This window comes from Pogona vitticeps, chromosome 1, assembly GCF_051106095.1.
Source record: "Pogona vitticeps strain Pit_001003342236 chromosome 1, PviZW2.1, whole genome shotgun sequence".
Classification (NCBI taxonomy): Eukaryota; Metazoa; Chordata; class Lepidosauria; order Squamata; family Agamidae; genus Pogona; species Pogona vitticeps.
The window spans coordinates 280644453-280657967 of NC_135783.1; the positions used below are offsets into that span (position 1 = coordinate 280644453).

The 13515-nt window shown below is 38.7% G+C and overlaps 1 protein-coding gene across 8 annotated transcripts in view; it reads left to right on the forward strand.

Annotated features, from left to right (window-relative positions):
- The window catches only part of PPFIA1 (PPFI scaffold protein A1), an 87404-nt gene that overhangs the window by 54676 nt on the left and 19213 nt on the right, over positions 1 to 13515 (forward strand). For 4 of the 8 annotated variants that reach the window (XM_020782851.3, XM_020782852.3, XM_020782855.3 and 1 more), the window contains exons 17-20: positions 67 to 96; positions 1780 to 1931; positions 5841 to 6013; positions 7112 to 7205. In XM_020782851.3, coding sequence (XP_020638510.3) covers positions 67 to 96; positions 1780 to 1931; positions 5841 to 6013; positions 7112 to 7205 — 449 coding nt within the window. The remainder of the gene's footprint in view (positions 1 to 66; positions 97 to 1779; positions 1932 to 5840; positions 6014 to 7111; positions 7206 to 13515) is intronic. The other 4 variants (XM_020782854.3, XM_078383266.1, XM_078383270.1 and 1 more) reach the window with 1 other exon arrangement.

Sequence of the window (13515 nt, forward strand, 5' to 3'; positions counted from 1 at the left end):
AAATTAATCTGAACCATCAACAAGTCTGCTTTATCTTAATTTCTCTTCTTTGCATGCCTCTGTCAGCCTAGTGACTTAAGGAAACATCATAGAAAGGTAAATCTTCAGTAGTGAACTTGGATTGAGTCCTACATAAATAAAATGGGATCATGTATATTGCAAATATTCTAAATTGTTTTGGGGACTATGATCAAAATAAGTATACAGTACCAGGCCATGCTACCACACAAGGGGAGTGGTATAATACCAGCTGCAATGCTTGTTTTCGTGATGGCCCTTCCATAAAAAAGTTACAGATTTGCTATTCAAAGGTGACCTTTCTTTCCAACTTAAGAGAAAGACTGTATATAATAGTATTTTCCTTCCTCTTTCCCTATCTAATCTTCTTCTTGAACTCCCTGCAGCACGGTGCAAATATCAGCAGGCAGGGATTCAGTGCTGTTTTCAAGCATTAGGTTCCTTCCATAACCTAAGTCATGGAAGGCTATTGCAGGTATCTGGCATAGACAATTTTAGAAATCACCTTTGCCCATCAGAGTTATGGATACCTAGCCTGTTGTAAGCAATTTATACATCTTTGTGTGCAAATAATTTCTAAATTGGGAGGAAGCAGACACATCTCTTTAGTGTATCTTGTACAATTGTACAATTGTATCTTGTACAATTCTTGTTGCCTACACTCCACCTCTTGTTTTAATGGATTTCAGAAGTTTCTCATAATGTAAAAATGTAATTCATTTTTACTTGTGAAAATTAATTCATTTTAAATTTAGTGCTTATAGTTACTTTAATTTGAGTATGTTCATATACTGCTTTGCAGCCTAAGTTCTCTACCAAACAGTTCAAAGTTTGTTGCTCCTAAAGAATTTCACTGTATTTTCATCTTGCTTTAATCAGCCAGATGTCATCAGTGAGAGGCTGTCGAAAGCACTGGTGGGTTAATGATGTGAAATTCCACTCTGTCCACACCCTTGTGGTTTATTTTTATGAAGCATCATCACTGTGCGTGGCATTTCAAAGTATTAAGAGAACACATTCTTGACCCAAGCACATTAAATCTTAAAATATTAATGCCTAGTTAGTGATCCATGGGAATGAATTCTTTGCCCTTCCAGTATTCTGTTGACCACCAGCCCTAGAGAATTGGAGATAATAGTGTCACAATGCCAAGGGGTGGCCTGTCACTAATTAATTGGTAATTAACTACATCAAGTTGGACTTAAATCCCATTGGAATCAAGTTTACCTAAGGACAGGGTTTTTATGGTATTTATTGTATATCGTAATTTTGTACTGTTTGATTGTAATGATGTCTTTATGTGTTGTGAATTGCCCAGGGAGTGTTTGAACTGCCCAGGGAGTGTTTGAACAGTGTAGAAGTTGAAATAATAAATAAATTTTAAGGACAGATTTTGGACTTTGAAGTCTGCTGTTAGAAAATTGAAAAACTGTGAAATAACCTTCTGAATTTCAGCCATTAATACCAGAGTTAATTTCCTTATTCCTATCAAAGTCCATTTCAAATATTTGTAATCACAAGAAACATTTGTTTTCATTAAATTGCCATGTTCTCTTCAAGGTATGCAAGACTTAAATTGGATAGAACAAAAAAAGGTTACCTGTAGCCCCCACAGTCTTCATATACTTTGCTTTGTTGAAATAGCAGATCCTATATTTTGGCATGAATATGGCAATTGTTGAAAGTATAAAATCTGTAACATTTAGAATGTTCTGCTTTCAGATGGAGACAAATTAGTATTCAATTTCTATTTGTATTTAGTCCCAGGTTTCAAGAGAAGAAGGTAGAGATGACAAGGCCACAATAAAATGTGAGACGTCACCACCCTCTTCACCTCGATCTCTTCATTTGGATAGAGCTTATAAAGGAGCTTTGCATACAATGAGCCATGAAGACATAAGAGATCTCAGAAAGTAAGTTGTATTAATGAGCACAGTTAAAGTTGTTGACCTACATCCAAAATTTTGTCTGATAATTTATTGCTTCCTTGGGGGCTGATTCCCAGTTTTAAAAATGCCTGGTTGGTTCGTTTGCTTCATTCTACCAGCCTTAAATGTCCTACTGTTCGTTGGGTTGGGTTGGTTGGTTGCTTTTGGTCTTCAAAATTTCCTTTTACCCATTGGTCCTTTCTTTCCCTTTCTTTTAAGCTTCTATTTTCTTCTGTCCAGTACTTAATGTTCAGCCCTCTGGGCTCTCTGCCTGAAGTCCTGTTGTTTAGCATAGTAACAGAACTAAACGAGGCCCACTGAGTCTGCATGGATTCGATGAGTCAGTTTCTCTTTAATTATCATTGATACTGTGGACCTACTCTGGCTGTGAATTACTATACTGAAGAACAGGATTTCAATGTCTGTCTTTCCTGGACTCTGTTCTGTCCTTATCTGCACAGTGTCTTGTCCCTTTTTAAATTAACATTTGGCTCTTTATCCTTATTTTGAAAAGTAAGAAGAAATGTGGCACTGGTGCCTTTGCAAGTAGCTGCACAGTTTCTATGACTTCTAGTTCCAGATTAAAACTATGATCCTAACAAGCATGCTTATTAGAGACAAGTCCCACTTGACTTTCTTCTGATTTGTCTTAAATTCCCAGGACTTGAAAAATGCACTCGTCTGTGACGAGTGAAAAAACACTGCTTGATAAGCCACAGCTCCTTGCCTCCTTACCTTCCACCCGTCTCTCTCTCTCTCTCTCTCTCTCTCTCTCTCTCTCTCTCTCTCTCTCTCTCTCTCTCTCTCTCTCTCTCTCTCTCTCTGATCCTGCAGTCCTCCCCTTCCCCCCTCCCATTGCAAAAGGAAAACAGCCCTCTTCACACAAAAAGAGAGTTTGAGTGGCGCATAGATATATAGCTCGGCAGGAAAATGTAGAGTAGTCCCATGCTGGAGAATATGGGTTAAGAGGCCGGGTGCTTTTGCTTTCAGTTTTATTTTTGCTGGAGACATTCAAAAGAAAGGCATTCAGAATACAAGCTTCATGACCCCACAGGCACGCAGGCAATAAAGCAACCCAAGTCTGAGTGCATATTTATTTTGGGTTTCTACACATTGTTATGTAGAAATAAAAGTGAACAAGTGCCTAGTTTAAATTTAAATTTAAACATAAATTGCAAGGCTATAGTTCAGTCATGCTGACTGATGAAAGTTTTGACTGACTGGTGAGACATTCTAAAATTCTTCAATCCCTGTAAATTCCTATCTGATCTTATAATTAAAAGCAGTTCATAAAAGAGTTTTACAAATTCTTACTTCATTTTTACATGCAAAGTCTTAAATGGCTTGGGGTCCAGGATATGTAAGAGCTTCTTTTCTGTCAACCCACCTGCAGATTGCACTCTTTCCAGAGGCCCTATTTACATCTCACCACTTAAAGAGATTTGGTTGGTGGGAACAGTGTGTTTTGTGTATCTGTATCTGATTCTGAAATTCCCCCTGTGTCCTAAAAGAAGAGAGGCAAGCTGCATCCATGAGGTTTTCTGTTCTGTTTTTGTTTTGTTTTAAGCAAGCAAAAATATTTTTATTCTGTTGAGCTTTTTGTAGTGCTGGAATCTGCTGCTGACTTTCCTTTTGAATCATATCATGCTGCATCTTTTAGCTCTCCATTTTCTCTGTCTTTAATTGAGTTTAATTTTTTTTGTCTTGACTGTGTTATATTCTGTCTTGGGAGCTTTGTTAGGGTGAAAGGCAGGCTTACTGTATTTGCCGGTGTGTAAGGCGACTGGTCGTATAAGACGACCCCCCCAACATTTCCACTCAAAATGTAGTGTTTGTTATATGCTTGCTGTATAAGACTACCCCCTCTTCCGCATGTGTGATTCTGCTTTGGCTGCATCATGGGTAGAGTTCGTTTTGCCTCTTTTGGTTCCTTTCACTGGGAGAGAGCAAGGGTTTGCTGGAAGAAGGACAGCATGGGCATCGAACAGCTGACTGTTGGCAACCAGCAGAGAGGCAGCAGCCATGTGGTCATCTCAAAATGGCTGCCGCCTCTCTGCTGGTTCCCGACAGCCAGCTGTTCGGTGCTAGAGTCAGACTATTCCCAGGCTACCAAGGAGGAGCGGGCTAGGTCTACACGGTCTTACTACCAGGTAAGTGACTTCGCTGGGAGAGAGGGAGGGTTTGCTGGAAGTGCACCCGGCATATAAGACGACCCCCCCCAACTTGGAGGCATGTTTTTCAGGGCCCAAAAGTCATCTTGTACGCCAGCAAATACGTATGTATTTATACATAGGTAAAGAGTTCCAGTTACAACTATAATAAAATGTATCAAAAGCAGATTATTTCCCACAGTCATTTAAAACAGTGGTTCTTAACGTGGGCGATAATGCCCCCCAGGGGGCGATTTCATTTTTCAGGGGGGCAGTAGAACGAAAAGGGGCGGTGTGGGGGCGCTGGAGCAGAAAGGGGGCGGTAGGGGGGCGCTGGAGCAAGCCAAACCTGTGAAGATGGCTGCAGCCTTTTTACAGTGTGCATGAATATATATTTTCCTCCAATCTTAATTTAGTTTCAGAGTTTTTGTCTTGAAATTTTTAGTTCCTGCATTGCAGTTTGTTTTTATGCCCTTTTTATATTTCTTTTTGCGTCTTAAAATTCGCTTGCAACTAAATCATTAAATGTTACTTTTGGGGGGCATTTCATTTTCTTGGAATTGAATTTTGTTTTCAGGGGTCATTGGATTTAAGTGTCAAATAAATAAATAAATAAATAAATAAATAAATAAATAAATAAATAAATAAATAAATAAATAAGATATCATCACCATGGGGAAGGGATCGATGATAACTTCCTCAATGGCTCAAGGGGGCGTTTCTTTCAAAAAGGTTAAGAACCACTGAGTTAAAACAATGGTTCTTAACCTGGGCGATATCGCCCCCAGGGGGTCATTTTGTTTTTCAGGGGGGCGATGGAACGAAAAGGGGTGACGCGGGGGCGAAGGAACAGAAGGGGGAGCGATGGAGCAAGCCAAACCTGAGAAGGCGGCTGCAGCCACGGTGCTGGCAGCAGATCCAGCAGGTGGATCCAGCAGGTGGATCCAAGCAGCTGGTGCTAGAAACGGATCCAATGCCACTGCCACCACTGTGGGGAGGGGGGCGATGATAACTTCCTCAATGGCTCAAGGGGGTGCTTCTTGCAAAAAGGTTAAAAAAACCCACTGGTTTAAAATATAGATAACCAAAACCAAACTGTAGCCTCTTTAACAGAAATTTCTATTGATGGATTCAAGTCTGCTTGTTTCTCTTCATAGTCATTAAGCATAATATAAGGATATAATGCTGAAGTAATAGTATTGTGGTAGAGGTATTATTTTTGAGAATATCTTTAAAATACCATGAAACCTATGTTTTATATAGTATATCACAGAAGTGAGTACACCCCTCACATTTCATAAGTATTATAGTATATATTTTCATGTGACGACACTGAAGAAATGACACTTTGGTCATTGTCACTTAGGGGTGGACTCACTTCTGTTGCCAGCAGTTTAGACATTAATGGCTGTGAGGGGACAGCACTGTTATACAAGCTGTTATACAGCACTGTTATACAAGCTATATACTCACTGTTTCACATTGTAGCCAAGTGTCATTTCTTCAGTGTTGTTACATGAAAAGATACACTAAAATATTTATGAAATATGAGAGGGTGTACTTCTATGATATACTGTAGGTTAATACTGTATTTTAAAACTGAACAATACTAATGCCAGCACTAACTTTTATTTGAACTTCAGATTGTGCCAAAAAGTTGATGTCACCAGAAAATGCATGTGTATCTGAAATGTATGTGTAATGTATGTTTTATCAAAGGCTTAACTGTGCCTGTTCTACACAGTTCCACAGGTTCTCAAGATGGGCAAGGAAGCAATCCTAGCAGCAGTAATAGTAGCCAAGATTCCCTTCACAAAGCCCCTAAAAAAAAGGGAATCAAGTCCTCAATTGGTCGCCTGTTTGGTAAAAAAGAAAAAGGTCGACCTGGACAGGTCAACAAGGAAAGCTTGGGACAAGGTTAGTTCATTATTGAACCCTAAAGTAGGAAACTTAGCAATTCTTAAGGAAATTGTTGTATAGAGTAAAAACTAATGAATGATGATGAACTTCAGCCTAGAAATTTGCAGAAAATACTTCTCCTATCATGACAAATATAGATAGCATAGTCATAATGAGAGGTTTTCTTAAATGTGCAGATTATTGTATAAGTGTAGTTTCCAGAAACTGACCAAATCTGTTATCACAATATGCTAATAATGTTAATTTAATCAAAAATGAAACTACACTCACGATAGAAGATTTGAAAAGAGATACAAGGACTCAGGAGGAACAATAAGGTTCTCCCTTTTTCCACCATTGTCTTCTGAAATCTGGATATGTGACAGATGGGCTATGGGTATTTTAAGATATGCACTGTAGTAAACTGTGTCTCCAGTTTCTAGAATATAATACAGTACTTCTTATGCTTGTTACCATTTAGGCCCAGAGGCGTATGTTTATAGCAGAATTCAGAAACTAGGATGCAGTGTTTACATGCCATTAAGTAAATGTGGCTTTAAAGGAAAACTCATTTTTGAGTATTTATATATAACATAAATTTGTATGCCAAGTTGGGGCTTTTGTCTTGTACATGTTAACCTTTGAAAACCCACTGGCATCAGTAGGTATGTGCAGTAGGGATGGAATCTTTGGATGTTTTGAACTACAGATCCCATAATTTTCCATTGTGGGAATTCTGCCTGACAGACACCTAAAACCTGGGAGAAAGGCCTGGACTAGAATGTTTTGAGACTAGTGTTTCCTACCTTTCTGTTCAGAAAGAAAGCTCCCAACGAGCCCAGGGACAGGAGCCAGGTAACATGGGCAGAGCTAGGCCTCAAAGCCTTCCAATTTAGGCCTTTCTCCCAGGTGAGCCAACAGGAAACAGCTTAGAAGAATGCCTCAAAGGAGGCCTCAGCCCTGTCCAGGATGAAGGTGTCTGCAGGTATGTGTCTCTGGGCTGGAACTCCCAGAATTCTGCTTGGAGAATTCCTGGGGAATTCTGCGGTTTGGTATAATGAAAAAAGAGTAGAACACCTCTATTGCCACTGTCAGCTAAATATTGAGTTCTTTCAGTTACGGTAATGGAAGCTGATAACTCAACTCAGGACGGCTTGGGACTTGGAAAACTGGGAGGACAAGCAGAAAAGAACAGAAAACTACAAAAAAAGTAAGTGTAGAAACACTAATGAAGTTTGTGCCCGAATCATTTGTTTTCATAGCTATGTTAATGAAAATTGACTGGTGTTTTCCTTTTGTACTTTTACTAATGAATCTTTAAGTACATCTGTGTATTCAAAGTGACTATAATGACTATAACATGATTAGCTTCTAGTTCTGTGTTTTGGCAGTTATTTTCTGATACCATGATTTCTGCCGTTGCTTTGAGAGAATAATCAGTAGTCCCATCATAACAACCTACTGTATTTTTCTGTTTATAAGATGACCCAATGTACAAGATGACCCCCGCTTTTCTAACCTTAAATTAGAAAATTTGATCCCTGCTTTTCCCTTCCTTTTGCTAAGCCATGGAGCTTAGCAAAAGGAAGGGAAAAGCAGGGATCAAAGGGCTCCCTTTGACCGCTGCTTTTCCTTGCCTTTTTACAAAGCCATGGGGCTTAGCAAAAAGGAAGGGAAGGCTCCTTTCAGGTAAAGCAGCAATGAAAGGGCTGTGTGATCGCAGCCCTTTGATCCTGAAGCCCTTTCATGACTGTTTTACCCACTTCCTAAGCTCTGTGGGGCTTTACTTTGGGTAAAGCAGCCATGAAAGTGTTTCAGGAGCAAAGGGCTGCGACCATGCAGCCCTTTCATTACTATTTTACTCAAAGGGAGCTTTCCCTTCCTTTTTGCTAAGCCCCTTGGCTTTGTAAAAGGCAGGGAAAAGCGTTTGCCTTCCATGTATAAAACGACCCTCAATTTTTTGTCTAATTATTTAAGGAAAAAGTGTCATTTTATATATGGAAAAATATGGTATATCTGTGACTCCTCACAAAGATATCTTGGAAGTGTTGGTCTAGAATACCACGAGCTGTACTTTAGGAAACAAATTACAGCAGTTATACATGTGTATACCTGAATTCCATTTTCAGTTTCTTTCTGGGTAAAATTTAAAGTGTTGATTCTAACCCCATTAAAACCCCAAATTAGCTGATTCCAGGAGAATTAATTTTGTCTTTTTTGAGATGCCTCTGCGAATTAGGATTTAGTTATGAAGTTCCGCTATGGGTGGAAGTGAGATCGTAATCCAGTGGAAATAGTGAAGTCCTAGTCATAGTGAAACTCCCGCCAGTTTTCTCTTGCTTGTATATATAAAAGGTTTTATCAGTTTTATCTGTTTTGTTATAAGCAGTCTCAAAAGGCACATATTAGCTACTACAGAAAGCTGTAAGAGCTCAGTGAATAACTAGATGTACATATGAAAAATATAGACAGTGTAGCCAAAATAGAAGTGGAACAGAAAAAATTATTATTATGAGCTATGTATTAAGTCAGTTCTGACTTACTGCAATCCCTTCCAGGGTTTTCTGGATGTAAGCTACTCAGAACTGATTTACCATTCCCTTGTCTGGAGGCACCATGGGACTGTACAGCTTGCCCAAAGCTACACAGGCAGATTCTTCTTTTGGAACACAAAGTGGGGAACTGAAATTCCAGCCTCTGGCTCTGCAGCCAAATACTGAATTCACTGAGCTGTACAGCCAGCTAAGTCATCTTTTAAAGCTGAAATATGTGCAATAGAAACAGTGACTATTCAAGTATTTAGAACTACAGATAGTGGTTTGGTTTTGCTTACATTTTAGCAATAATTAATTAGTCATTTCATTTATTTTGTTATTTTTGCCATTTGAAAAGCATATGTGTCAGAAGGATGACATACCCTCAGTTCTGCAGTAGTTTTAACCATAAACTGTAGCCCTTAACCTGACATAAATTAAACGGTCGCCTGCATTCTTAAATTCTAATATGCTTACATCTGTCTAAAATTCAATTTAGTGGAACGATAGGGAAAAAGCCATTTTGTGTTGTGTAGTATGTAGAATACTAGACACGTTCTTCATTTTGTCGGTGTATTTAATTCCTGTTTGTCTTTCCTTCTTCTGTAGCACGCTTCTATATTTATTTTTTAAAATTTATGCTAAGTGTTGTTCTTAATCCCACTCTTACATTTTATTTGTTCTATTTACTTTACTCCCTTTTCATTTTTCCATTTCATGTGATAGTGCAAAATCAGGGTAAGTTGGTTTTAATTTAACATATACAGACTGTGGATGTGTTGTGAAAACAGTGAGCTGTATCCCATGCTGGACATCTGGTGGCAGAACAGCAAAATCTCATGAAAACAGATGGAGTATGGGATAATTCCTTCTCCTTACTGTAGCCTGTGAACACCAAAGCTGGCTCTTGAATGATGCAAAACTCACTGGAGCCAGTTTTCAGGCAGTATAGAGAGAACTGGAGTGGAAAAGGAAGAAAAATCAGTAATGTTGGTTCTAATGTTATATACCAACATGTCTTAGATTTAGGCCACTTTTGTTTAAAGCCAGACTTGTATTAAACATGACTTATTAAAGGATCAGCAATCAGGCTGGAAAACAGATCAACAAAATAAATGAGTGAATTTCTCAAACACTTTATAGATTCATGGGAGACTTTGGAGACTTTATACGCTGTCTATAAAATTCGTTACATACATTTGTTAAAGTGTTTGTATTAATTTTGTTAGTATTGCTTAATTGAATACACATGTCATTGAAATGCTTTTTCTTAATAAGTTCACTATTGAAAAGCATTCTGCCTGTTGAAATGCCTGTAGCAAAAGCCTATGGTAGCTACTTACACAAGATGCATTTGTCACTACCTGGTCAAACCTATGAGCAACTCATGTTTTTCTGAGTTTGCACATGGACGTATCCTGTATCTCGTGGCATAACTGAAAGCCTAGTTAGCTACAGGGGATGATCTCCAGCTTGTGGAATGGCAGCAGTCTGTGGTGTTCTTTGCCAAGAAGATGCTGTGCCTCAAGCAAGATACTTTCTGTAATTTTCTGAAATGTGATTATACAGTTCTTATTTCACAAAATTAAGCTTCCTTGCATTTTGATTTTGTACTATTTGTACTTTTTGAAAGCCATATCACAGTACTACATGCTTGCTGGGGGTAAATATGCTTATGTAGACATGGGCTTCAAAAGTCTTTTCCAGTTCATCTGTTAACTTTTGCTTACTTTTTATTCTTCCACAGCCTCTAAGGTGCTGTTTTTTAAATGGGAGTCTGTTTTAAACTTGAGGTGTTGTATTCTCGATTACAGATGTTCAGTCTGACTCTTAAATAGGGTAGAGGATAGCATTGGTCCTCTTTATTTGCATGTTATGTTTTCTTGTAGTTTTCTAATTGATGAGGGAGCCCTGAGGTGGTTCTCTAAAACATGACTGATATGTTCCTCAGTTAGAAAATGAATAATGATAAACAAATTTAATTGAAAAGCAGTTTCCTCTCACTGCCAACCATATCTTAGAAAACAAGATCCAGCACTTTGCTTTTAAATTGCTTTTTAAGAGGAACATTTTTGAAGGGTATGATATGGTAGAAAATAAAGAAAAGGGCTTGAAAAAAAGAAGCAGAAACATAGACACTTACAGTGCATAGGTATGGCGGTAGTTCCAGGCTCTAAAAGCACAGAAGGCTGCTGGTTATGAGAATGGAGGGGCATTTGCTTCAACGGTAAGTGCAGCAAGCATAGCCAACATCAAGCTATACATCCTGCACTACTTTCCAGAATGTACTTCAGTGTGCAGGACTTCCTTGTGAGAACTGCAACAGCTCTCGAGAGAGAAAGTATTATTATTATTATTATTATTATTATTATTATTATTATTATTATTATTATTATTATTATTATTATTATTTTTATTTTTATTTTTATTTTTATTTTTATTTTTATTTTTATTTTTATTTTTATTTTTATTTTTATTATTTTTATTTTTATTTTTATTTTTATTTTTATTTTTATTTTTATTTTTATTATTTTTTTATTTTTATTTATTTATTTATTTATTTATTTATTTATTTATTTATTTATTTATTTATTTATTTATATCCTGCCTATCTGGAGGAATAGACCACTCTAGGCGGCTTAAAATATAAAATAAAACAGTACAAACAACAACTACAATAAAATAAGAATAGGAAGAATAAGAAAAGAAAATCAAGAACTGGCTGGAGGGAAGGCCTGAATAAACAACCATGTTTTTAATTGGGTTTTAAAGATGCCCAGCGTAGGGGCCGCGCGTATGTCAGGAGGGAGATTGTTCAAAAAGCGAGGAGCCACCGCCGAGAAAGCCCAGTTTCGTGTCTTCTCCTTCCGGGCCTCTCTCGGCGTCAGGCTCCTCAGCCTCACCTCCTGACTCGCACGGGTGATCCGCGTAGACCTTGGTGGAAGTAGGCGTTCCATCAAGTATCGAGGTCCTAAACCGTTTAGGGCCCTATAAGTAAGCATTAAAACTGAAGTTGACGCAGAAACAGATGGGCAACCAATGCAGTGCAGCCAGCGTTGGAGAAATATGATGGTGTTTTCTCACTCCGGTAAGGAGTCTGGCCGCTGCATTCTGCACCACCTGGAGTTTCCGCATCAGCCTCAAAGGCAGCCCCGCGTAGAGCGTGTTACAGTGGTCTAATCTTGAAATTACGAGTGCATGCACCAAGGTAGTGAGCGCCCCTGTGTCAAGGTAGGGCAATCCGCCAAAGGTGGAAAAAGGCGGTGCGGACCACTGACGCCACCTGTGATTCCATGGTGAGCGTTGGGTCCAAGTGTATGCCCAGACTACGAACCCCACTCTTCGTGGCCAAGGTAACCCCCCCCCCCGAATGTGATTCTTCTTTATAAAAGAATTTCCTTAGCTAGAAATTAGAGGTTGTAGATGTTTGTTTTTGGACTACAAAGCACACGGGCCATATTTCCTGGTAAATTTGGGAGTCTGTAGTCCAAAAAGAGAGGAGGGCCTGGCGTGCTGTGGTCCATGGTGTCACGAAGAGTCGGAAATGACTAAAAAACAACAGTCCAAAAACACAAATCGTCATGTATCAACTAGAAAGTTAGAAAACATCCATCTTAGCAAACAGCACAGAATACTTAAATTGAACTGGAAAAAAACCCCATTTGAGGACGATAATATGTTCCAGCAAAATCGCTGTACAGCGAAATTGTCATCAAGCAAAAAAAAAAAAAAAAAAAAAAACAAACCCAAAACAAACAAACATTGAAATGCATTGAAAACCGGTCAATGCATTCCAATGGGGGAAATACCTGATCAGCGAAGATCCTCCATAGGGCGGCCTTTTTCTGCTCCTGTCTTGCGAAATGAGGTCAGCGAAACAGCAGGGAGCCATTTTGAGAGCCGCCAATCAGCTGTTTTAAAATTGTCATGAAGTGAAAAATCGGTTCCCAAAGCAGGGAGCCAAACGTCGTAAAGCAAAAAAAAAAAAACCATTTGAATCATCGTTTTGCAATTGCTATAGCCGATTTCGTAGTCTACCAGGGTAATCGTCAAGCGTGGCACCACTGTATAGTATTTTTTTAAGTCTGTCTGTACAGAAAGTAAAATCTGAACATTGTGATGGGAAATCCTGAATAGAGCAATGAAGGATTTTGTGTGCTAGGAAAACTTCAGAACAATGAAGGAATATGTGCTGTTGGTTTAAAATACTATAAAATTGTTCCATTTTTACTGTGTAAAAATACAGAAGATAGGTTACTTTGCCTATGGTTGTTGTGGGTTTTCCAGGCTCTTTGGCCATGTTCTGAAGGTTGTTCTTCCTAATGTTTCACCAGTCTCTGTGGCTGGCATCTTCAGAGGACAGCACTCTGTTTCCACAGAAACTGGCGAAACGTTAGGAAGAACAACCTTCAGAACACGGCCAAAGAGTCTGGAAAATCCACAACAACCATTAGATCCCGGCCATGAAAGCCTTCGTGAATACTTTGCCTATGTTTATTAGAATAAAACATCAGCATGTATTCAGGACACTCTTTGAACACATGGAAGTGAAGCATCATGAAAGGACTCTTGTTAAGAATATAGAAATGACTGTGCTTTCTTTCTGTGTGTGTGTGTGTGTGTGTGAGAGAGAGAGAGAGAGAGAGAATAAGAGATCCTTTCAGTATTACTGCATGGGTAGAGTAGAATGAAATTAAGTTTAGATTTAAGCCTGACTGAATATTACACTGAGCTTACTGTATTTAGCCAAATTAATCTTCCACACAGTTCCACAACACAGATAATTAACGCAAATCTTCCAAGCCAGCAGTACATTGTTTACAAAAAATGTCAGTAGCAGCAGTCATTGGTTTTGAAATGCCTTTTCTTCTAAGGCTGTCCAGCCTTTCCTTGTGGGTAATATTTTCTACTACAGAATGTGGTTCTAGCACCCCCATGTGCAATAAATTATTATAATCTGAGAACCTCTGTAGTGTGCTAGGTCTT